The following is a 26,556-nucleotide window of genomic DNA, read 5'->3' on the forward strand; positions in this document are numbered from 1 at the left end:
CTTCAAGGCCACATCTTGGAGCAGTTTATACACTTGGGTTAAAGATCTGAGGGAGTTTTAGTCACAGCCAGGTATGATTTATTTTCAGTTTTTACTCATGGTGAGACTGGTATGTACCAAGGGCTTTGTCAAAACATTCAGCTGCTTTTTCAAGAGTAAATCTATCAAGATATGTAATTAATGACTTTTCTCCCTGTTATGAAATTACTTCTGCAAGTCAAAATATTTCTTCTGGGATTATCAACAGCACTGCCTGCCTCACTGCTCCCACCAGCAATGATTAAGATACAGAACCTATGCAGTATTGACTTCTAGACGCTTGCAGCTTTAGTTCCTTAGCAACTGCTGACCTAAGCCTGGCTCATGAGTTTTTGTTTTGTTTGCTTGCTGTGGTTTTGCTTTTTGTTTGTTTTATTGGTGGTGGTGGGGTTTGTTGTTTTTTTTTTTTTTTTTTTACTGTCTTGTGGCTATTATGCTTCAAAATTTGGCATAACAGAACAACAAAAGGATTGCTGGAATGAAGGGAAGAAGCTAGTCTGGGAGGTGTGTTTGATGAAGATGGAAGATGCTGGTAGAAGCGCTGTTCAGGTCTTCCAAAGAAGAGGTAGGAGTTAGATTAGCTGTGTGATTTTGGGATCCAGGTGTGCAGGTTTCTGAGGAACCAAGGAAGGTGAGACAGTGCTGGTTCTTCTTTGTAATGTTGCTTTTTCTAAGTAGATGCCTCAGTGACTCCAACTATTTTTTCATTTTAACTGGAGAACATTTTAACTGGCAGAATCCTTGAAGTCACGTTAGAGTTAAGAAAAAAATAAAGCTCGGGTAAGTAGTAGGCAGCTTTAGGTGCAGGGTGGCTGGGATCTCTGCAGTTGGCTTATTTTTATTGCACATGCCTCAGATTCAGTTATTTCTGCTGTTAAGGAGAACACTGTCACCTAAGGCTGAAAACTGTCTGTCTGACTGCAAAGGTACCTACAGAGGGGAAGGCAGTCTTGTATGTCCTTTTTGAAAACAAGGCTGAGGTACTGCCACGCCACAGACTGACTGGCAGCATCTGTCCTGCTGCCTTTCAGGTGTTCTTCCAAGTGTTAGATCCCTTATTTCCTACCAGTGGTCAGGATGCAGATTGGCTTGGAAGCAGCAAGACGCTAGAAATCATACATCACATAATCAATCAGCCCTTCTGCTGGTGGGTGAGCAGCTGTAGCAGCTTGAGGAGCTCCAGATGCTGGAAGGAGTTGCTGCAACATGTGTGGTTGGGAAGGAAGGTTGCTCTTCCCTGGAAATATGACAGCCACCTTCATTTAATCACAGCAGAGGCCCCAGAGTTGGCTTAGTTTAAGCTGGAGGGATGTTAAGAAGATGCTGTGGCTTCATTAGAGCAGCTTGGTGAAGTCAGGAGATTCGCATTACAGAATTCTATGTCTTAATTTATGACTAGGGTTACAAGCAAGAAGTGATCAAGTTAATCACAAGAAAACTGACACAACAGCCTTAACACAAAACTTGAATTAACTTTATTTTCCCCTACAGTTGACAACTGGTCTGCATTGAGCTTTAAAGCAACAAAATAAAATGAAATCTCCAAACGACAGGGGCCAGAAATCCAGATTTAATTACCTTTGTGAAAATGCTGCAGCTGTAGTATTGGTCTGTATAAACCACTGGAGTCAAAAATGAGTTCATAAATCAAAAAAATATTCTACACCTTGGGAAAGAAGTCAGCAGTAACATTCTCACAGAACACTGTAAATTTACATTTTCTTCATGAAAGGTACATACTATTCTGCATTTACATCAAGTTATTGATGCAAGTTTTGTTTCTATAAAAAGTTACAGCCTGTGGCAGGAAAACAAACTGCAAAAAAACCCTTCCATTGTAATTAAAGAAAAATTTCAAGTTTGTATAAAGTTTCCTTATAGCTGGAAAGTGAACACGTTCAATCTCCATTTATATTTTAGTGCATTTAATCTGACAGTTTTCACCACTTAAAAAAAACCAAACCAAAACCAGTATAAAAGACAGACAAAGCAAATAGCACTAGAGCAGGAATTTCTTCAATTGATTTAAGCACTCTAAATAAAAATGCAGAGAAACAGATTTCCACAAAAACTTCCACCCTTGCCAGAAAGGCAGTGAGGGGTGAAGAGGTTTGCAAATCTTCTACCTCTGATAGCCACAGAAAAGGGGTTTTGTATACCTGTCAACCTTCTTTCCCCCAATAACCAGGCTATACTTGTTTTACCAATGTAAACATTCACCTAAAATAGTTTTAATTTCTGTTCTGAAGCACCATGGTGCTCAGTTGTATGTTATAGCATTCATTACTGTCGTTTCAGATCTTTCAGGAGGTTACAAATTTAGCCCTTGTATCTACGGTGTGCAAGATTTGCCTTGTCTACCTTGTGAAATGACAGTGTAAGGCAGCAATACTGCAATCCCATGTAGAACAAAAGCAGCTTGTCCAATTAATCTGTCCTGTCACCTCTTGTGAAAACTGCAGCTTTGCTTCTTACACTCCAGCTCAAAACCAGCCTGCAGCAGGAGTAAAAGGACATTGAAAGAAACCATTGAAAAATAATCATGGGAGTAAGTTGTTTTGAAAGTTGAATTTAAGAGAGCTCTGCCACCTCTTTCTCGTTGAAAAAGTGTCATTTTCAGATGTCACCATTCCAGTTTTCATACTGCTGCTATTCAGCTGAACAGTGTTCTCCAAAACAGATTGACAAGTATGCATGTGCCAAGGACCAAATTACAGGGTTCTTTGGTAAAGTCAGTCCAAATTCTCAACAGATTTGAAGGATAATATGTACCAATAAAAAAAATGCTGCTAGACTTGGATAGCAGCTCTGTCTTGCTTCACATTACAAATCTAAAACAGCTGTTCTCAATAAGCCAATATTTTTAATCAGACATTGCCTGAAAATTTTGTACAATAATCTGGACCAATGATGGTTCTGTACCCTCATGTTGCTGTGAAACATGATTTGAGCTAAAGGCAAAGACTGGTTATCTCAAGGACAACTGCTTCGTATTAGCAATCAGAACAGTGTGTTTAAACTGTCTTCCTGTTGGGTCTCTTGCCTTTCTTTAAAATTAGTTTATTCTTAATGTAGCCACGCTTCCTTTTGGAGGTCTAAAAAGAAAAACAGAATAACAGGTATTAGTTAATGATTTAGTCTTGACCGCGGTTTAATGATGTGCATTTCAATGCCTGAGCTTTAGACTGATTTTAAAGAGCTTAAATGCTAAACCCTCAACTAGGCATTATCCAGTTATTATTTTTTATATTGGGATTGTTAATTCCTGCCCAGCACTTTCTTTTGCACAAAATGTGCTTTTGTAAGCCCTGTCTACCAGAGCTGGAGAATTCTTTTCAAAGCACTTGCTGAAGCAGAATTAATAATTAACCAACATGATAAAACTCTAATATGCCCAAAGAGCACAACTGTTGTGTTAGTTTTGTTTGGAAATACCTTCTTGCATCTTTTGCGCTACTTGATTCTCTTAAAAGTTAGGTAGAAGTATTTGCTCAAAGCAGCATTTTTCAAAAGAAAAAAACCTGAACAATCCCATTTTAGTCTTCTAAACTCTGCTGTTGGTCTGTAGGCTGCTTAGTTAGCACTTCCTGCACATTCCTTTATCAGCATGTTTTAGATTTTTTTTAAGGTAGTAATGGGGGGAGAACTTTAATGTTGGTCATAGGTAAAATTAACTTCAAATTAGCATACATTCAACACAACTGCCAGGAGGCAGCTCCCACCCTTGCTGCACTTTGCTGTGCGTAGCAGCAGGCTCTATTCTTATTTTTAAAAATTGTATTTAATCAACATAATACCAACAACACTGAGAAAGATACAAACTAATATGTAATACTGAGACACATTGTATCTCTGAGCTTGAGCAATGTCATTCCTAACATGATAGCAGATGGACTGAATTTATATAAGTAAGGAAGCAACTGCTGAAAAACTGTGGCTACTAAGGAGCCCTTGGAATGTATTTAAGAAATCCTAGCTTGGACCTTTGCCCCATGCTCTCCACTGGTTCTCTGATTTCTTAATGGGAAGTAGAGCCTGTTTGTACTGCAACAGTTGGTGGGGGGTCAGAAACTGCATCAACTTCTATGGTCTTTAAACAGAGAATATACACTTCCAAGGCTTAGAGTGGGCTCAGTGCATCTATCATGGATAAATACAGCCTTGCTTGTCACTTAAGATAAAAAGTTGCAGTGTTAAGTGTATGATAGGCACAACAAAGCTTATCATTTCCTTTCAAGATATATCTAGCTTCAGTGGCAACCCCCAAATGCCTTATTTTACGTACTTCCATCAAATCACAGAAATAAGCATCTTTACATTTAGCATTCTCTACTTGCAGAGAACGTTCTATACTTGTATTTCCATGACACAGTGTAAGTCTACTGCCTATTCTAATTTAGTTTGTTAGACAGGATTCTGGAGTTCCTTTTGCAACATCTATTTGAATATATAGAAAACAGATGTGAAAGAGAGGGCTGCTAAGAGTCTCCCCAGCTCCCCTGGGAACACACCTCTTTCTTAATAGGCTGAAGGAGGGCAGCACAACAAACACTTTTAAAACTGTGAAGATGACTTCAGGCAGTAAGCAGACAGACACTAAAGCTCCATCAACAAAAGTTTCATATTTAATTTATTTCATACAAAATTGCCATTTTTAAACTTCTAGGCATCACTACTTTCAAACAAAGTCAGAAAGCAACTTCCACATTTACTTAGTGAGCCATAGTTACTGAAATATGAATTGATGTACTTTAGATATTATACTTCCAGTTACATGAAGACTTAAGAGTTGTAACAGCCAGTGACACACTCTATGTCCAGTTAAGATTCTGCCTAAAAAAAATCTAGCCTTGTGTCTTCACATGCTTTAAAGTTAAGCAGACAGTAAATTAACAATTATTACCAGCAGGCAGGTCTGATATTGGACACTAACATGAACAGTATCCATAACATTCTGGCTAGTGGAAATATATAATTCACCAGCTATGTGATTCACTGTTAAAAATGAACTCCTGACGCCTTTCAGTTACTTCACTGGGAACCCACCTTCTTTGACAAATACTTCTGTTTCGGTACAATGTTGGTTACTCTAGGTTTATGATCCAATCTCTCTCTGTTGTCTAGTTGTTTGACCTTGTATATTCTAACAAGCCAGTGCTCTGAGGTAAAGGCTTCCTCCAGATGTTTAAATTTAATGTCTTTGTTGCCTATCTCCGCATTGCGTGTACGGTCAAATCCTGGTGGTGTCCGAAAATCCAGCTATAAAAATTAAAGTTGCATGTTAGTTTGAGACAAAATCCAGAACACCAATCACTGCAAACTGTGGAACTTCATGCTACAAGGCAGTAGAGCCAAAGTCAAAGGGCAACATTTCTCTTGCATTGGTTACTACTACACAGAAAAAACTTTGAGATCCTAAGGGACAAATTCATTTGTACTCTGACAGGTGTCACAGGAGACAGTACTTAATGTCTCAGCAGAGCTACCTTGTCTGCATTCAGAAACAACTCAAAGAACAGTCTGAGGTGCAGCAGCCTGCAGTGGCTTTTCAGCAGAGCTGCTCCCTTGTGCTCTTGTCTATACTGCAATAATTTGCACTTCCATGGTTTTCCATACAATCCAGAAGTAGTTCACAATTATCAGTTAAATTTGGCCCTGCTGTGTTACAAGTAAGATCCACTGAAAAAAGGATTCTTGTGCTAATACATCAGAAGGATGGGCCCCTGGTGGGGGCAATAAAGGAAGAAAAGGAAAGGAAAAAACCAAACAGGTTTAGCTCCATCCATGTGCTTGATGCTCCCAAAGGAGAGTGACAACTGCTGCCCTTACTATACAATGCAGTGTTGTTTTATACACTGACGTGACTTGGATGGAAATCATGTAGTTTCTGACAGACATTCAACAGTCAATAGTTCCACTTGTGTGTTGCTATTACAACAAACAAATCTAAAGCTCTCCACAATGTCACAGTTAATGCTTTAGTGAGCACACAGCACAGTGCAATAAAGATACTCATCGGGGCAATGTGAAGGACACCAAAAAATGAAGTACAAGTGTAGGTTAACAGCAGAAATGCTTTATGCTAAAGGTTATAAACAGCAGACCATGACTGGATGTGTTTTAATTTGTAAAGCTCATTCTTACTGCAGATTCTGCTACTACATGCAATGCTTAATCTAAAAGATAGAAAATACATCAAAATAACGTTTTCTCACATTTCAGTTAAGATTCAGAAGAAGTTGTAGCACTAACCTGCATCTCTCCAAATCTGTAATAGGACATTTTATACATGAGGCAGTTCAGCAAAGTTGGAGAACCTGCCTTGTCTACCCGGAATTCTCCCTGAGGGGTAAAGTAATCACTTTCCTTTAAAAAGAAAAGAAGATACAAAGAGTCAATGCAAACTAAAATCTTACTTAAGGGAATTTCTCATTCCCTTCTCCTCAAAAAGACTCCTAAGAATCACAACTGGCTTTCACAGTTTAAAAGCTGATTTAAGGAAAGCTTAAAATGAAAAAGATGGTGCTCATTAAAGGTGAAATAGTTGCAAACTACCTGCTTCTAACCCAGACCCCAATGGATCAATTTTCCTAAATCTGTACTATTGTGCTGCTACAAATTTTGTCACGTCACTGTAAGTGGTTCTGGAAAAGTCATCCCGAACTGTAAAAGTTAGTTGGGCATCTATTCTTCAGAAGGGTGACAAGCACTATATTGTTAATATACGAGATCTGCAGGGTCACTATAAACTTCATATGTTCTCTGTGTTTAAACAAAAAAATTTTGCCATTTTCATCTCAAGCACAACATGAAAGTATGCACACAGGCTACTCCTTTAAGTCTGTGCTCAATATCTAGGAGTTTTTGTTAGGCTTAAGAAAATATTACTACAGACTTCTGCAATCTCAGAGGTGTTTGAACATCTTAAACTCTACATGAGTCAATATTAACACTTTCACTTGTCTCCTACTATTACACAGTTTGAAGAAATTTGTAATGCTGACTATTTAAACAGTCTGAACACTTCTACTTTTTCAAGCCTGTGATGATGCACAGAGAGACATGCACATAAGAATTATTAAAAAAATCCTGTACTTTTGGTATCATGCAAACACATGAGAAGCTTGAGGTTACTGACCTTTCAGAATCAAAAACATTCAAAGAGACTGGGCTACAGGCCACAGCACTCCTACTGTTCTAGAAAAACAACCCCAGCACATTTTTCAAATAAAACAGCAATAAGCAGTAGAGATTTCCCTCCACTGTAGTGACCACTCCCAGACAAGCAATAACATAAATAAAAGGGTTTTAAAAAAAAATTAAAAAGTAGGGGCTCCACTTACCCGTATATCTTTGGGATGTTCCCCCTCTGCTATTCTCACCATCCACAAGAACTTATTAATATCATCACCAGAGTAGCCAATCACACCACCAAAAATAATCAAAACATAATCCACATCCAGGCTTCTCATGATCTCATATGCTGCCGACTCATTAGATGACATTGCCTTTCCCACCTGTGTCATTGCAAAAATATCTTAAATATCTGCATAGCTGCCTATTGAACAGCTCCACAGATCAATACAACCAGACCAAAGCCCTGTAATCCTATGACATGTGCTCTAGGATAGCCCTGTTTGAGTAGGGAGGTTGGACCAGGTGACTCATTGTGTTCTCTTCCAGCCTGTGGTTCTGTGATTCTCTAATACCTACTTACCAACCAAAGCCAACATTTTCATTCCACATAAAGAAAACCCATTGTGAATATTTAGAAACTCAAAACCTCAACCTAAACTGAAATATTTTCTCCTCTGTAAGAGGACTGCTGCCTGTTGAAAGGAGTGTTTTGAGTACGAAATGTAGCAACTAGAGTTTTCCTTTTGTAGCACCTGCATATTCTTCAAGTCATAACTGTATTACCAAAAACTTAAGTGTTGCAGAAAATACCTAATTACAAATTACTTTCAAAGCTTTAGACACAGCCTAAAGTGTACAAATTATTTGAAAGGTGATTTTTTTTTCTTGAGCTCTGTCCTTCATTAATGAAGCAGCCATTGTGCATTGCACTAAGTAGCACACAGGCACCCTCAACACTGAATTCAAGGTAAAACAACACAGAGAAGATGTCAGAATAAAGCTTTTTAGAGCTGTATCCAGCACCTCTTCTACCCTAGTCACTTCAAACACTTAAAGAATTCAGTCAGCAACTGGCATTCAGTTCAGCAGTTTTGTTTGCTCTTGAAGCTCTTGTACTTCAGGCATAGAAACATATTGCTGTAGTCTAAGGCAGTAACTACAATATACATAATATTGCATCTGAATTGGTAACATTCAGCTAAGAATGTAATTACAGAACACTAAGCTTAGGCAGAGCAAGCTGTCAAAAAGACCAAGAACCTCAGCTTCTTGGACATTATCCCAAATAATATGAGGTTATTTGCCAGATTTCCATCTCTGTGCAGGAGGAAATCATCTGGACACATATCCAGGGCACACCTCGTTTAAAGCACAAGTGCAGGTACTGGCCACAACACACATTTATTGCTTGGGTCCCCCTTTACGGAGTCTTCCTTCCAAAACGGAACTTGACAATGCAGCAGTCGTACTCGGGACAATTCTTTATTGAAAGCCATCATTGCCCGTTGCTGCAATGTGTGTGGTTACTGTGCTTATGCAACACAGATGACTTCCAGAGTCTCTATTCACATGATGCACCTTGTCCTGCAAGAAGCTGTGAGTTTGGATGCAGCATCTGCACTTCTACGTCTTGCAGCAGAGGGATGCACACAGAGCTATCAGAGCTGAGTGTCCATTACAACACACAAATGCTGTCAGTCAACAACCAAATCAGAAGTGCCTCAGAGTACATGGCAATGCTTGTTGACTGCCATTAGATTACCATCAGTACAATTTCCCAAGCTTACTTTCAGCTGAATGTGAGTTTCCTTCCTCTGTAAAAAGTGCAGACATGTGATCCCCCCTTCCCCTAATACACATTGTTTTGGGACTCTGCTCAAAGCACAGCTTTGTTAATTTGTTGGCTTTGTACACAGCTTTTTGGTTGATCTAGTACAACAGCTGTACTCACTACTGACACAAGACAGAAAGAACACAAGAAACTATCCTAATTTCTTAAGCCCTTCCCCCATTCTGCCCTTGTAGCAAAACACTCTGGGAAGAAATGTGATTGATGATAAACACAAGTTGCCCAAGGTGGTACGCTGTAACCACAGGCAATGCTAACACCTTGCCTTAAGCACATGTATAAAGCTTAAACTTACTCTTCAGAAGTGAAAGAAATTTAATGTCTTGTCTAACTGCAAATTCGAGATGACAGAATTGCATTAAGTCTGCTACACTTCCACAGCTAGTCATAAATAATCACTGATTTCCCAGATGTCTGAAAATTTGTCAATTCACATGGTCAGTTTTCACATGCTATTCAAAAATCCACTCAGCAGTGACACTGCTGAACTGCAAGGATCCTTATTTTGATAGGCCAGTAAAGCAGTGGTACTAGCTGTTACAGCACTAATCCCAAGGGGAACGGTAAGTCTTAGGTTTTGTCTATCCTCCCCCAAAGAAAAGAAGAGAAACTGAAGTGGAAGTGAAGTTTTGGAAGCCCCAAGTAAACAAAATGAAAACTGCAAAGCAAAATCGACCCCCATACTTGAATTATAACAAATAAAAAAAGTATGTTCCTTCCATGTTTTTGTTTCTCACTCTACGCAATTTCTCCTTAACATCCATCACCCTGTCTAAGAGACATCTGCAATTTCATGCTGGACTGCAATGTAAACATTTTGGTGTTTCTGCTCCATAGAAAACGGCCACCCTTACCAAGGCGATGTGGCTGTTGTTCCAAGTGTTGTTATCAACCAGGGTTGTCCGGTTGGCCATTCCTGCTATCTGATAACCATAATCCCACCAGGACATCACTCTGGCGTGCTCATCTGTGTTCTGTCTGAGCCAGTAATAGGCTTCTCTGAAGTCATCCAGGATATTCCGAGTGCTGGAAAACAGTTCATTTTATTTGCATCAGTACAAATACTACCAACAAATTAAGTGCACCATGATAACCCACTGCAGCCTGGGTTCACAAATAAGGGTTTTCTTATGAGTTCAGCTCCCTTTGAGGGATTTCGTCACCAGCAGTCATAAGTTTGAACCCTCCGACAGCTGAATGTCCAGAAGCTGAACTGCTTTTGAAGACACGACTGCTTCTGAAGATGTGATAAATGCATTTCCAGTCAAATATATATTCTTAAACAAGTTTTCCCAGTTGACTCCAAAGCTTTTTTTTAACCATCATCTTAATTGGCTTTGGGTAGGATTATTTTTATATACTTCATTAAATATTTCAGAAAATGTATCTTTTTGAAAATTAGAGTATGAATGATTTTTTATTCAGGTCACAATTCCTTTATATAATAAGGAGTGATTTAAAGAAGGCAAAGCAAATTGCTAATGCAATGACAGTAAAAAGGCTTTTGCCCTTTAATCACTTCAGACCGTAGACCTTACTTACCCATCATGGTTATAGGAGGCGAGAACCACACTGGGGCTGGAGTATGCATTGCTGGTTACCCAGGTACAGTGAACAGCAAACATCATCAACAACATCAGCATCAGCATAGTCACAATGTTTTTGATATTGGGACCCAGCCCTTCTTCTGTTTTTTCCTGCTCAGATACATGTTTCCTCACTTTGCCTGCCTAAACAAACACAGATGTATCTGTTATGGCAACTTCTATCATCCTTGACAATGGAACCCTAGTTTTCTAACTCTTGCTTCCTCCCCTCACCTTATCATACAGGTTGCCAGGGTTCCTTTTATCATCCTCATCACTGCTGTCCTCTATTGGTGGATTTTCCCTCTTCATATCATCACCCAAGTAACGCTCAAAGACATTGGAGAAAGCAATTGCTGACAGCATACAGACCACTGGAGTCAAAGTGAGCATCAGGCGAACCATCACTCCAGCAAAGTAAACGGCACTGATTGCATACAGAGCAACTGCAAGGAAACACATCTCATGGTGACACTGAGAAAGTAATACTCACTCTGACTGCACACGTACATGCTCTCCATAAAACTACTTCTGGAAGTGGGTTGAGCATCTGTGTGTATAAAGACTTGAGTGTGTGTCTTGCATTTCATTGCTTTTTAATTTACAGACATATGGCTGAATGAAAGTTTATCCCTTTGAAGCCCAAAACCCTTCCTGATTCATCTTGACAACTTTTAACAATAACACAACCCGATTTTCAATATTCATTAACAACGTGTCAGAAGATACATTATTAGTGATATTTAATATTACACACCAAAAATACTACTGGAATAATAGGTAACTTCATTTGATTAAAAAAGCCAAACAGTTCTAGACTAAACGAGTTATTAGAACTGGAAAAGCAAAAGGAAGTGTTACAATTTCATGGAAATATTAAATTTTGATTTAAGTTAGAGGTGTCTGTGGACAAATTGGGGGCTTGTCTACATTATAATTCTATACAGATGAATAACATGCTATTGTGAGCCCTATTCTGGAGGAAGTTTTCCTGAACAGTATTACTGTCTTCCACAAAACACAAACCAAGATTTTCAGAATACTATGGAACATTAAAAACACATTCCTTGGAAAGAAAAGAAAACCCCAAACGATCCTGTATATACTGATTGGGAACATCTAATAGCTGTTTCCTTGTGGTGGATTCCTTGTCTGCTACATTTTAACAATAGCCTCTTGTGAAAGATTTGCTACAGAAATTTTCAAAGGACACTGATTTATCAGATTACATCATGTAAATATTTTCTATGTTGTGGTGAGGCAGTATCCATCCTCACTCATAGGTCTCTTTATGCTGTGTTAAATGGAAGGTGCAGCAGTAGTAGGAGGCTGAAATCAAGTTACCCACCACTGGTCTTGACAAACATTCATTGTAAGGCACACAGCAGAGAGTACCTCAGAGTAAACATTCCTACTGCCCACACACCTCTTAGGTAGCCTAAGAGGCAGCTATACTAGCCTGGAGCCTTCTGTCCCTGTAAAAGTTTAAGACCTGAGTGATCTTCACTCCTCCATATGGGTTACAACTCCTTACAAGCCTCATTCAAACTCAGAAGATGGTTTTCACAGTACAGCTTTGTACAAAAAAAAAGTTGTTGTCACTGACATAGGGAGACTCCACACTTTCCATTTTGGCTGGTACCTTATCTAGCACTTGTTCCAAAGCAAGTGATTCTGTTCACTAAAATAGCAGAAAACCTGGAAAGCAAAGGCATTTTGAATTATCTGTGATGGGATGAGTGCCAGACGCCTAGAGTGGGACCTTGCCTTTGCACCGAGCTGTTCTCCCGGCTGACCTGTAGTGGAACTGTACCCTCTCAGAACATGAAACTCCAGCTGCAGAACTGAACACAGCAAAGGACTGGATCCCACCTCCTGGGACTACACTCTATCACCATCTCCCCAACCTCTGCATTTTTATAAACTCTTTTAAATACTGCTGAGTGCAGGCAACTCTTAATAACCATCTTCAAACACATCACTTTTAAACCATTTTTTAGAACATGCCATGTATCAGCTTTGAGCAAAGAAAACCAAAGTAGAATAAAGTTGAAGGCAAAATTTTTCAAAATTATTTTAAAATATTTTCTCTTACCAAAGACTCTTTCATCATTGATGTTTTTGATACAGAACCACAGCCCTGCTGGGAAAGTACACACGAGAATATGCAGATCAAAAAAGAAGGAAACCCATGTTGTAGGCTGATGCTCAGACACAGAGGCAATGATCGGGATGTGAATTTTCGCATACCTTTTTTAAAAAAAATTCAGTTCAAATTATTTTGAAAAGGTAAAATTATTAAAACTTGTAAACATTAGGAATTCTGAAATTCATTTCAAAGGAAGCATTTCAATTTTAAATGGCAAGTGCCCTAACCAGAAAAAATCTGATGAAACTGTTACACCAAAAAAGTCCCCAGGCCTTACTGTATCTACAAAGCATTTGGTCTATAGTTATTTAAAACAACAATATACAGGATTATTTCCATACTAATTAAGACAAGGAAAACTACAGATGTTTTATTTGTTTATGGCTAAATATGAAGCCAAAGTCACCAAAATGAAAATACGCAGCTATGGAAGCACCTTTACTACCTTTTTGAAGAGAATCATCAATGTCAGTAAATGTCCTAAATTTTCAACATGTATTTCAAAAACTCTACACAGAATACCTTCATTTAATTAGTAAAGAAAGTTACAGTATTAAATACCAAAACAGTTACTGATGCACCCACATTCTTTCAGATGCTGAAAAAAATCAGGCCTTGTCTACACTTGGAAACACATGTAATCTAAACAACATGTCAAACACTCAGTGCAGGCAAGGACAAAACTGTGCTCTCTATTACAGACAAGAATACATATGGACCTATTCTAGGGTGCTACCATGATTGAATGGTGAGGTATCAAACATATGTCCTTTTCTCCACTGAGATCTAGTTCTCATTGAAAACTGTAATTGTGCGTTTTAACACAATATGTTTTTCTAATGTAGACAAGCCCTCAAAAGTTTAGCTTTGTATATACACGTGTGTGTGTGTGTGTGCGCGTGTGTATGTATATATATGTATATATGGACAGGCAAAGAACAACATCTATATATTCCTCAAGTAAATCTGAGGCTTCTTTACTGACATCTGTTCTACTACATTTATTATAGAGCTGGGCCAGAATCCTCTATGAGCTGGGTTTTGGAGCCTGAAAAAGCCTGAATTGCACAAAGTTTGAAGTTCTTCTATCCTTGCTCTTAATCTTAAAAAAAAAAAAAAAAACAAAAAACTACCAACTGAATTTCATCTTAAAATATTTATCTGAGAAAAATACTTCCCATTTTATTCCTATTCTCTAGGCTGACTAAAGAATCCAACATTTTATTTTTAAAGGTTAACTAAAACAAAAGATTAACAAGATTTTTACCTGTGAAAACACACATTAATAAAACAGAATTTTCAGAGTAGACATCATATACACAAAACAGATGCTTGAATGTAATATAGAGGCAACATGCAAGATCATATGTGCAACATTTCATAATTTTGTGCGATGTTGCACAATGACAATAGTCTAAGGCTCTTGGTAATTTTTAAATGTGTACTCAAGTGTTGGCACAGCTTTCAGTTATTTTATGCTGACATACACATACAGAAAAAACCATATCATTACATATTCAAAGATTTGCAAAGAAGCAAGACATTTCATAGATCAGTTAGTGAAATGGTTGTGAAGATCATGAAACAGCAACTACAAATACTTTCTTCAGATAACTGATTCTCCTTGACTGAAATACTAAATGGATTTGGGGATGAGGAGGGTAAGTGGTTATTAGTTTTCAGTAAAATGCTACCGATATCTAAATCTTATATCCTTACTTACCCAGTGTCCCACAGTGAATAAAATCTGCCACTCCAAGGAGCAATATAACCTGAAAAAAAGAAGGGGGAAGAAAAACCTTTTTGCTGCCTAGGTTTTTAAATGCAATAATTTTTCTACTCCCTCAAGTTATAACACAAACCCAGAGAAATTTTCATTGAACTTGTAAAATATTTGAACCATACCTACTGCATTAGGCAGGCTATAAAATCTACCAACCATGAAGCAAGCTAGTTTAAAACACACTTACAGGATCACATTGTACTTGTTAAGTACAATCTGAGTATCAAGACACGCACACTTCCAAAAGTCAAAGCAATGCAATATTAAATATTTCTCAAAGAATATGACAGATAGCAAACTATACTCTGTGAAGGAGTACAAGAAAAAGAAAACATAATTGATAAGAAAGTATTTCATTTTTCTGAAATGTCAGAGCAGGAAACTGGGAACACTCTATAGCCAAAACACAAACACTAAATGAAACGATGGTTTTCTTTTATTTCTCTCCTGGTGAATCTACATGTGGCATGGAATATAAAAGCTGCTATTAGACATGCTGATAAGCTTTACATACTATTTTATAAAACAAGGCTTTTAGGTAACTTGGATATGATAAGATGAAAAGAAACAGCATAATTATTAGATGAAAGATAAAAATTATTACTAGAAGTTATTAGATGATTCTTAAATTTTTATTTCCACTTTCCTTGCAACTGTTTCAGCTCCTCCTGAAGACAGATACAGACAAGGTGAAGTAAGAGAAGGTTAAATCCTTTTATTATTACCCAAGTTTTTGTGCATGACTCAGTAAGTCTTCCATCTATCTTGCATTCAAAATTAGTATAATCTGACTGAAGGGTTTAGTTTAGTGTCCAATTTAGACATTTAAATATTGTGGTTAATGTTCTAGTACAAGACATATTTTTCCCTTCAGTCCTCAGATGAAAAGCTTGCTCCCAATCCACTGCATGCACATGGAGAAGGAGCTGTCAGCACACAGGGAACTACTGGTTATGATCTTCTCTGGATGTAGACACCATTCACCTGAGGGTGCTGGAAGAGTTGGCCAACATGAGAGCTACCCACAATTGTCACCTGGGTGATAAGGGTGCCTGATGCCTGGGAATTGGCTACTGCTGCACCTCTAGGCAAGGCAGGAAGTTATATGCAGGAAGCTGCAGGCCAGTAACCTGAGCTGCTGAAAAGACCATGGAGCACAGCCTCCTGAAATATATTGATAAATGTTTTTCTGATCCATTTTCATCATTTCTCATTTATTGCTGCAGGAGAATGGACACGACAAATGGTCCATTATTTGACTGGTTGAAAACTGGCTGTCCTGACAAGCTCAAGGTAGTACACAGTGGATCAGGGTCCAGCTGGTGGCTCATAGAAAGTAAAAATATCCCAGAGGCCAAAAGGAACTGTGCTATATTGAAAAGAGTGGCTGACATCCCCTGTGGCAGGGAGGACTTCAGTCCAAAATCTGAACCCCATTCTTCCAGATGCTGCACCTGTGATACAGGGTCCAGATGTGGGCACCCTCTTCTGCAGGAGGATTATTAAGAAAATCGAGAGAGATCAGAGTGCTGTGAGGTGATCAGGAGCCCAATTTGCACAGCCTATCAGAAGCTCAGGGAACGAGGCCTGCTCCAGCTGATGAAGCAGGGATACCGATCAGTGAATTCAGAAGATGAAATCGACACTTCCTAGGAACTGCAACAGAATATGTCTTTGGCTGCATGCTGAGATGAGAAGCCAATTTTTGTTTTGATATGCCAGTCTGAAAACTTTGCTAAGGACCTGCTCATATGCATGGAAAAGCAAATCAAACCATCATGTTTTAGAAGACTTTGAACAGAGCTGCTAAGAATTCTTTTGGAATAATGGTATCGTAAGTAACAAAAATAAAACTGCTATTAAATAGTCTAAAACGTTAAAACAACTACTTTAAGCGAAACCAAATGTTGATCATCTGGCTTACATGCTCTAAAGGTAAATGAGTTTCACATTTATTTACCTGTGTATGTCAAATAGATGACACTCAGGAATACAGTACCAGCAGCTAATGAGACACCCAAGAAGAACAATGTCTGAAATTCTTGCTTTGTTAATCTGTCTCTCAGATACTGCAAAAACGCATAAGCCTGCAGCAGTGCAAAAACACCTATGGAAAGAGAAAAGTTCTTGTTTAAATGCTCAAAAGCAGTAACAGCTGTTAAAGCAATCAGCATATTTGCCTATGTTTGAACTGGAAAACTAAACATAAGGTACACCCTAACATCTAGAAACTAGTATAACATCACTTTCTGACAAATAACCTTTAATACATAATACAGGGATGACACTTTCTTGCATAAACACAAGCTTCCAATGAGAGAAAATATTCTAAAGGAGAAAATCACCTGAAAACCAGATTGCATTGATTATGACAAAAATACAGGTTAACATACCTAGCTAGATGTGGTGAAAAATTAAGAGATTGAGTTGAGGCAACACACAATGCTAATATAGAAATACATGGAAACTAAGCTACTGAACAACACAGGAGGACTTAATGAAAGAAAAAACCAAACCAACAAGTATTAAGTCAACTGAATTATATAAAGTTAGTGTTGAAACATCAGAATTCACTGGTGAAGCACCTGACACCCTCAAAAAAGCTGTTCAGAGTTTAACATTACACCCAGAACTTGGACATGGTATTTCAGTTATTATTCATTTCAAGACATATAATAAGATCAATTCACTGATGAATCCTTTCAAAAGTGAAAATTCAATGCTAGCTGGCAGAGAAATAAAACAAAACAAGTGTATGGTCTTTCTTCAAATTAACAAAGAATTCAAGGTACACAATGAAATCCACTAGTTTTGAACTCCTAGAGAAAGACAAAAATTCTATTCACTAAATAAATGTAAAATTCTTCAGAATCCAAATAAGGCTTGGTAATTTTTTTCTTTTTCCATTATGTTAATTCAGTTTGTTGGAAAGAAGTCTCCATTTTGAAAGTATTTTTGTGTTAAATTTTAATGATGGTCTCATCACTGTCTCAAATACATTTCGGTAAGTGACTAAAAGTAAGAAAAAACCTGGGGAAGGTAACAAACTGAACTATATCACACAGACAGTGCATGCAATTAAACTCAGTGTTAGCAGAGGTTACTGCTTCAAGAAATCAAGATGTCTGACTGCCAACAACTACTGAAAAATCAATTTAAAGTAATCAAAAAATCCCAAACAAGACTGAAATCAGTTATTTAAAAACCACCCTCCTGATTAGTAACTTAAGTAGTTTAATCTGCTTTGAAAAATTACAGAAGACTATCAACTCTAAAACCAAATTGCTCACTAAAAGCTCTGTTACCAATAAGGAATGTTTCAATTGTACAATGCTTGATGGCAACATTGTATTGCAAACCAGCAGAGATTATCCATGTGTAAAGTAAGTGCCTGTCAGAATACTGATCCAGTCTTATGGAAGCATTTTACCACCATTAGCTCACACAAAAAGAGGATAATGTGTCAATTGGAAAGAAAACTTCCCTACAGACACTAAATTGTACCTCTTTCTTTAACAATTTGCTTTGTTAGCCTGTGTTCTTTTTAACACAAGGAAACAAAGCCGCAAGTTTGAGGTTTTCCTGTGTTAAAGCAGGCTGTTGGATGCAGAAGTTTAATTTTCTTACCTGCAGCTGCCATGTGTTCACTTGTTCTAATTGGCTGAAATCCCACAAAAGGTATCTGCATCGATAATATTAACCCCACAATGTAGAAAGTGCTATATGCTAGGAAAGAAATATGTGAGGAGAGGGGAAGAAAAAGATGGGAACAAAATTAATACAAGTTTGAAAAAGCATTGGCTCCACAGCAAAGTCCATCTTCTCTAACTGCAGTGACACCGAAACAGAACTGTACTATGCTAAATATTTCAGCCATTCTAATTACTTTTTTTCTTCTTTGACTAGAATAAAGCTGTCTATTGCATCCAATTTTAGTGGATGTAGCAGACTATTGTTCTTTCTAATTGCACTGTTTTCTCTCCTCCTAGGAAAATAAGCCATTTACCTAAGATTCTCCAGCTTGAAAAAAGTTTTCTCTTCCCATGGTGTTTTTGAGAGTCATGGATGTGTAAAGAGCTCTCAAATAACAAGTGACAAGGGAAGCTTTCTTCATGAGGAGAAATTGAAGGGACCAGACCTCAAAAAAGCAAAACATTTAAGAGTCTACTACTTATTTAGAAAATGCAAACAGGCACTGCTGCTCTTTTTTTAACAAGAGCAGAGGGAATGCAAGAAGCTGAACAGCAATAGAAAAAGCAATTCATACTAAGCATATCTATTGATAGATCTGTATCAGCTCTGGGGATTTATAATCCCCCCAGAAAACAGAGGTCAAGAGCATAATTAATATTAACATTAGTATTAATAACATGAATTCTTACTGCATATGCATTAACATTCATACACATGATTTTGAAAGAGGTTTCGGCCCTCAATATTACAGCGCGAAGAAGAGATGGGAGGGGAAGATAGAAATACTAAATCTGCAAAGCCATAAGGCTGATTACATTTGAAGTAACCAGCCAACTTCAAGTCAAAATGAAGTTCCTCAGTGGCAAACAGCAATAATCCACATTTCAGATTTCTAAGGCTATAGCCTGGATCTTATGACGACATCCCTGTTCTCCTATAATCCCTTACTAATCTCCACGAGATCAGTTCTGGGGGGTGCATCATTGAGCAGTGGTGTCATTTCCACAGCACCTGTGTGGTCTCGCTGAGGGATTATGCTCCCAGGGTACTGCCTGAGTTCCAAACCAGTCAGAAGTGACAGGGATGGTATTTCCAGGCACTCGGTTTATTATTTCAAGCACCTGTATTGCACAGCTTGGCCTAGCTACTGATCTATGCCCTCTTAAGTCACTGAAATACATTTTTCCTGAAGGAAGCTCAATTTTTGAAGAATTCACTACAACATAAATCATTTACTGTACCAAGCAACTGTTACAACACTGCCATCCTGTGGAAGTTCAATGATTGGCATAAATCACTACATTTCACATTTGTTAGACCACTGTAAATCATCATTTTTAACTGCTACACTTGCGATGTCCACTGCCCACCCCCACCCCAATCCTTTACTCCCACTTCTTTCAAAAAGCTACATATTGCCTGGTACTAAAAAGATTAAAAAAAAGGCAATTTACACAACACTACAATTTTCCCAGGAACTTAGAAACATCAGGGTGATACATCATCACAAACTTTCACGCTCCTTTATATTCTACAGTTTGCATAGTCTTCGCAAAAACAAGAAGTCATTTTGATTCCTGCATGCTGTTCTTATTGTTTTAACTTTGACCAAGTCCAGAACAAAAACATTCTGACCTACTGTGGACATAGTCATTTTACAAAGAATTTAATTTGCTATACACCACACAAAAATAGGAAGGACCTACTGAAAAGCTTCTCCAGAGAAGAGAATAATTTCAATTATGGCCACATAATTTCAATTAATGGATTACAATCACCAGAAATAAACACTCAATCTGAAATTTTAGAATACTGAAGTAGTTGATATAAATATATGCCTGTTCACCATTTGAATGATAAAACCCAAGACATAGAACAAGCAATTATTGAAATTAAGTTTTAAATTCTGGAAGATCCTCAAGTGTTTTATTAAATATTCTGATAATTATACTGAACCTGAAAAAAATGTACGAAAAAAAAATTGAAGTGTGCAATCATGACAAATCTATACCCTTCCAAGTGTAAAATCATATGGGAAACTAAAGAGACTACAAGTACAATAATAGAAAATAATATCAATGGTTGCTGTATCTGAATAGAGGTTATTCCCCTCTCTGCTAATACACTGGAATTGTAAGCACTTGTTCATAATGATTAAACTAGAGGATCTGAATGAAAGGCACTGGCCATTGTCAAGATGAAAAAATAAAAGCACAGCTTGAGCTTTCAAATATAAGTAGCATCATCACTACTGATGCCAAATGGGTCAGAAGCTATCTGGCTGATAGTCATCTGCCTTCCAGTTCTAAAATATTTTAAAATTGGCAAAACCTTCACATTCTGGAAATTTTTACTCATTACATGATTCTGAATTACACTCCCAGATATATCAATCACGTCCCATTAACCTTCTCCTTGGTATATGAACACCCATATAAAAAATATATACCAGGAAACCACTACTATTTTTAAAAATTTGCTTCTGCCAAATACTGTTCTATACATTTATGTTACGTTGGATCAAACTTAACACAGCCTTTATAAAATGGGTCATGCTAGCTTAAAATAAATTTAAGCCACTGATCTTGAGATTAAAACACCCAAAATTCTCCATAATAGTAAAAAGAATATAGGTTTTACTAGCTATTGTCAGCTGACAATATTTTTCAAAAGTTTTAGCTGCACATGGGTGGATTTTTAAGAATTATGAGACTGCTGCAGGCACAGTAGCAACTGCATCTCACAGAAACTCCCCAAATATCTTATTTTCCCTGTTGCAAGGAGCTTTTGTAAACTCTTCTCCCTATCTGAATAGTTTGGAGGTGAAGCACACTTGAAGTCCCCCTCAGAAGTGCTTGAACATTCTTACCTGTGTTACAAAAACATCCTGTTAAACAAACCTAGAAATGACATAGTAATGTGAGAGGTACAGACTTCTCTAGGGCTTCCCATGAAAACTTAAATTAAGACAGCAGTTGCAATGAAACAGCAGAGCAGTTATCACATTTTCATTCTGACAACTCCATGGCAGCACATATCCCTCACTGCTCAAGGGCAATAACATCTCAAAACACTGTAGCTATTTGCAAAACAAACATCTGCCAAACCCTTTAATTCCTATGAACATGCAATACTATTTTCTCCACATGAGTACAAAGACAAGTTCATTGAAAGCTGAAGAAGCAAGAGCACTTAGTCTGTTTCTGGCTACCACACTGCTTCAGGATTTTATAAGTAGCTGATTTAATTTTCTCTTGCCTAATTCATAGAAATCAGAAAATGAAAATATTCAATAAAACAATTTTAAAAGCAAAACAAGATAAATTACTTTCCCCTTAAGTGAGGAAGAAGTAGTTAATGAAGAAGTTAAGTAATACTAACATTAAAAATTAAAGATGGGTTAGGGCTTTTTCTTTCTCTCTTTTTTTTTAATTTTAATAAATTTCCAATTCTCAATTCTCAGAATAACAAAGTATGGAAGCAATATTTATAGTTTTGATTAAAAAAATTCAAAACTTAACTAGAGTAAATTTAGCAATTATTGTGGTATATAATGGTTCACACATAGGTACATGAAGTAATTTCTCTAGCAGGCACTAAAAAAAGCATTAAAATAATTAAGAATACACAGATAAAACAGTATTGAAATGAGTAATGAAAATATATTTACAAATAAGAAACGCCTTGTGATTGTGCTTCAGCTTACATTATGTTCTTCAACTACCTATTGCAAAGGCTTCACATTAAAAACCTTCCAGCTAACTTACAAATTTCTGAATACCTGAACTGCTTACCAATTATTTCATTCACACACCTACATCATGGCTTACTGATTTTATTGGTAAAGTGTCTGTAAAAACAGATTACAGAGTATTTAAATGTAAGAAAATCAATTTAAAAGTTAGGCTCCTAGGATCCCTATTCACACATTCCTGAAACTGAAAGGAAGGCCGACCAATTAATCCAGTAAAATTTTAAGGATTCCCATGGAGTGGACAGACTCTTACTGTGCACGCCTTGTCTCAGTGATCTAAAACTTACATGGCTGCTTAAAATTTCCTATGTCTTTTACTATATGTTTACATAATATCTGCTGTACAACTTTTAAAATTACCAATTGTTTTACATACCTGGAAAAACCAAAAATATAAAACATTACTAAAGGCACACATGTAATACATATTTAAAAGATATTAACAGGGTTCTTTTACATCAAACCACCCATTTTTCTTTCCCACACACTAGAAAGGAGAAAATTAATTAGCAGCTACCATATATGAAATTTTGGAAGTGTGAGTATGTTTCAACTCCTTATTTCCATGTTGTAGAAAATAACTGACTATACTCAGTAACCAAATTAAGACAGATAAATCTGATATGCAATTACTTAACACTCACTTGATACAAAACACATCACTACAATAATTTCGTATCTCATGTTTAAGTATTTGAGAATGAATTTGCAATGAACAGAACTTACCAATGTAGACCCTCCTGCTGTATCTCTGCATCAGCAACAGAACAAACACATGCAGTGGAATAAGGTTGATGATGAAAACATAACCACCCCATGCAGAGACCTACAACAAATAGAACAGGAAATTAGATCTGAAAATATCTGCAAATTCTTACAACAGCCAATGCTGGATTTAGACAACTTGATGGTCTAGCAAGAAAACACAAAGCCCATCTACATGAGCAGTCAAAACTACTACTACTACCACCAAAATCCTTCTCAATATATATTATAAAAGAAAAACAAACCACAACAAAATGCACATATCCAAAGTGTTTGAAATGGGCTGATGGATTTCCTAGGCTACCCTTCCTGGATCTCCTCCTTCCATGCTAATCTGGTCATACTGGCAAACAAGAATGTGATGCTGGAGGCTTTTCCCAATAGTGAAGGCTGCAACACAAGGCAGCAGTAGGATCTGTAGGACCGTGACTTGGACTTTGATGATCTTCGTGGGTCTCTTCCATCTCAGGATATTCTATGATCTCATGTAGGATCCAAAACTTAGTATTTTGACAAACTTAGCACCATGCTCTGCACTTTTTGCTGGAGACAGGGAATACTATTTCCAGGCAGAGAGGAGAAAGGGAGCAAGGTACACCTCCAGGAGCAGAACTCCGGGACCAGAACAGCCAGCGCAGGTTGCAATGTAAGGAAACAAACAAAAGGAAGGGTATGGATGCACATGAAAGCAGGACTGAGCACTGTGGAATGATATACAACAATATTATAGATATTGCAAACCTGTGGCAACGAGCTGTTGAGAAGGACTGTTATGGTATACTTAGAACTGAAACACTACAAATGTTATTAACAGATCACTGATTGCTGTTTTAGGTAAGGATTTAGTGAGCTATCATTACAATGTGTTATCTAAATTTCAAACATATTTAGAAGGGCTCATTTTGACTAGACAATCTGTATTTTAACATGTCCTCTTGTCAAATTACAGTCTAGACTTCTCCCATGTGCACCATGCCTACCCCAGATCTTCATTTTTAGCGTGCAGTAGCTAATGTGGTTTTCACTTTAACTGCACTTTAGGGTTTAGATTCATGTAGATATTTTTGAAGCCCTAGAATCCAAAAAGAAACCCAAATTACTATGTTCTATAGAACAGATTCTAAAAAAAGCATGAGGCCAAGTATTATGTCTTTTGACACTAATACTACAAAACCCAGCATTTCAAAATTTGACGTGAGCAATTCAGACAATGTGGAACAAGTAGAATAAAATAATCTAAGTTTTCCAGTAACTCATTTCAGATTATCAAAATCATATTACCTAATTACTAGTATGGAGTATCATGGTTTACGCAAGCAAGTTTATTTAATGGAAGCAAACACCGTGTGAAGACAAGTAAGATAGAATAGAGTTCAAACACGTAGTTAGAACACGGTCACATCTAGGGAAAGGTTTGAATGAAGCGGGTCACAAACAGTTTACATGGACCAGAGACCTGCATCCCTAACTATCAAAATATGAAACCAAATCTAAGGTCTGAAAATTATACTAAAGATGCACTTTGGAACTTTTCAAACAAGACTGAGGCATTCTCGTAGATTGGCAAAAAGAGTGGAGACACGCTATTACTCCTACAGGATTGCTTCAATTTGAAACTTCCTTTTATTTTACCTCCTTGTCATAAAAAGCTGTATGAAGCAGAAGCTGATGAAGTAAGATAAAGGCTAAAAATATAATCCAAGGAAAAAACAACGTTCTCTATATTGAATGCAATGAAGGCTACGAGTCAAATTACCACAGTGAGTTAGGCATATATTATAAAGCAGATTTAGTTATCAAGAAAGATTTGTCAGTTCACGCAATATCCATTTGCCTTTCAAGAAGCTGTTCCCCAAACTTCCCATTTAAGGACTGACTCCTACTACCTCAAAATTGTGATTTAACTTCCAGCTTACACTGAAAATGACTAATTCCATCCGAGAAAGATGAATTATTACAATGTAACAAATAGTACAATTCCTTTGTCCTAAAAATTTACCTAAGTAAAATACCTAGATGGGCAACTCAACAAAATTCTTTCCCTATATTGTATTTCCCTTTTGGAAAGCCATCATCTATGTGGGATGAAGTAGATACAAGGAATAAAATTCCATCATCTAATCACTGAGATTTGAAGCTAAGCTACAGACAAATCTGAAATTTTCATGAGCTGATAGCACTTGAAAGGAAAAAACCAGCCCCCCCCCCCATTTAAAGCCCCCCCCCCATTTAAAGTCAAGCACTGATTGCCATGATGACATTGATTCATAAGTTCTGATACCATACATACACTAGATCACATACTCTCATACAATCCCACACACCAAGATGGTAAGAACTTGTTATTGTGTGATTTTTCAGCAGTAAAATTGTGGAAGTATTTAATTTGTTATCTGTATGTTTATGAAGGCACCTTTAGAGAATCTTACTAATAAATTGGCACAATATAAAAAAATACTCTGGTACATAAATATAACAATTCAAAGACTTGCAGCTTTTGTGCACTTAAGTATGTACCAAAGCTACAGGACCTTTTCACTATAATACTATATAAACCACAATGCTGTGTATAAAGAAGTGGCTCTCTATTTAGCAATGTGGCAAAAGGAGGAGAAATGGAATGAAATAAATATACTCTTAAAAAGAAATAGCTATCCTAGCCTCTTTGGTGACAACCAAAGGGCTATTATTTCCTGTATTAACTGCAAAAGTCTCCCAGGAAACCAAACGGACATTAAAGCTAGAGGAAAATTAGACAACAACCAGACAACCTTTGAATTAACCTTGTACTTTAAGGCACATAAACCAATCCAGAAGTTCCTTGTTCTTGCAAACCTAGTTACCTGATGGTAGGAAAGCAGTATTTGAGACCTCAGTCTTAACTGTCACCAAGCAATTAGCCTGGCTGTCTCACCACTGGCTATTTCAAGGATAATTTATTTTTCATACAGTCACAAAAAGTTTACTGGGGAAAAAAAAAAGATGTTTGATTCAAAGAGGAAAATTCTTCAAGTCTAAGGTTTCAGAAGACAGAGGAGGGGGAAAACCAATTCCCTTCATTTTTCTACTAGTTTTATCTCCTCAATTTTACTGCTGTTTTCCCCCTCTGTTAGCCCTTAGGAAAATCTCTGCAATAGCCTCCATTTTCACAGATGAAGAATGAAAATTTATGATCATTTATTATGACACTGTAATCATTCATCAGTTCTGGTGGTAAGCTTTACTTTATGGCATAATTATACCCATAGAAATAGCTTTCAAAGTTATAAAAATGTAATATGATTATTATTGCATTATAGTAATGACACACAGACACAAATATCAAAATTATACCTTAATTTATCTGTACCAAAATAAAAATCCAACTGAATCAGAGCACCTATTCACAGTATGAAAAAAAACTTGTAAGTAAAGCTACTATATTTCAAATTTTTTTCAAAAATTGTTTTAATCATGTTTAGTTAAATACTTGACACTTACATGTTATGTTGTTTAGTCATATATTTAAGGTTTTAATAACAATATGAAGCAGTAATTTTATATTATGGCTCCAACAAAGATTAAAATATCCTTCTTCTCTTCATCAACACATGGATTATGTAAGTCCTACTCAAATAGTTCAGCTATTATATATATATAAAAGCCTTACCATGTAAAAGTAGGATAGACAGCAGCAGATTGTCCAAAAGACTGACCCAGTTTTCACAGACTTCACCTGGAAAAATAACCGAGTATTATGAATGACAAATCCTGGACAATATTCAAAAGTTTCATTCCAAAACAATTGTCAAGAGAACTTCT

The 26,556-nt window shown here is 37.0% G+C and overlaps 1 protein-coding gene across 1 annotated transcript in view; it reads right to left on the reverse strand.

Moving 5' to 3' along the window:
- Positions 1 to 1,491: 1,491 nt before the first annotated feature.
- Positions 1,492 to 26,556, reverse strand: part of STT3B (STT3 oligosaccharyltransferase complex catalytic subunit B) — a 51,217-nt gene continuing 26,152 nt past the window's right edge. Inside the window, exons 4-16 of the mRNA XM_039549857.1 lie at positions 26,405 to 26,470; positions 22,717 to 22,816; positions 18,171 to 18,269; positions 16,504 to 16,650; positions 14,484 to 14,532; positions 12,707 to 12,861; positions 10,846 to 11,057; positions 10,568 to 10,755; positions 9,880 to 10,051; positions 7,383 to 7,556; positions 6,292 to 6,405; positions 5,086 to 5,298; positions 1,492 to 3,134 (exon numbers count right to left, since the gene is read on the reverse strand). Coding sequence (XP_039405791.1) covers positions 3,054 to 3,134; positions 5,086 to 5,298; positions 6,292 to 6,405; positions 7,383 to 7,556; positions 9,880 to 10,051; positions 10,568 to 10,755; positions 10,846 to 11,057; positions 12,707 to 12,861; positions 14,484 to 14,532; positions 16,504 to 16,650; positions 18,171 to 18,269; positions 22,717 to 22,816; positions 26,405 to 26,470 — 1,770 coding nt within the window. The 3' untranslated portion in view covers positions 1,492 to 3,053. The remainder of the gene's footprint in view (positions 3,135 to 5,085; positions 5,299 to 6,291; positions 6,406 to 7,382; positions 7,557 to 9,879; positions 10,052 to 10,567; positions 10,756 to 10,845; positions 11,058 to 12,706; positions 12,862 to 14,483; positions 14,533 to 16,503; positions 16,651 to 18,170; positions 18,270 to 22,716; positions 22,817 to 26,404; positions 26,471 to 26,556) is intronic.

The sequence above is a fragment of the Corvus cornix genome, chromosome 2 (genome assembly GCF_000738735.6).
Source record: "Corvus cornix cornix isolate S_Up_H32 chromosome 2, ASM73873v5, whole genome shotgun sequence".
NCBI classification, from domain to species: Eukaryota; Metazoa; Chordata; class Aves; order Passeriformes; family Corvidae; genus Corvus; species Corvus cornix.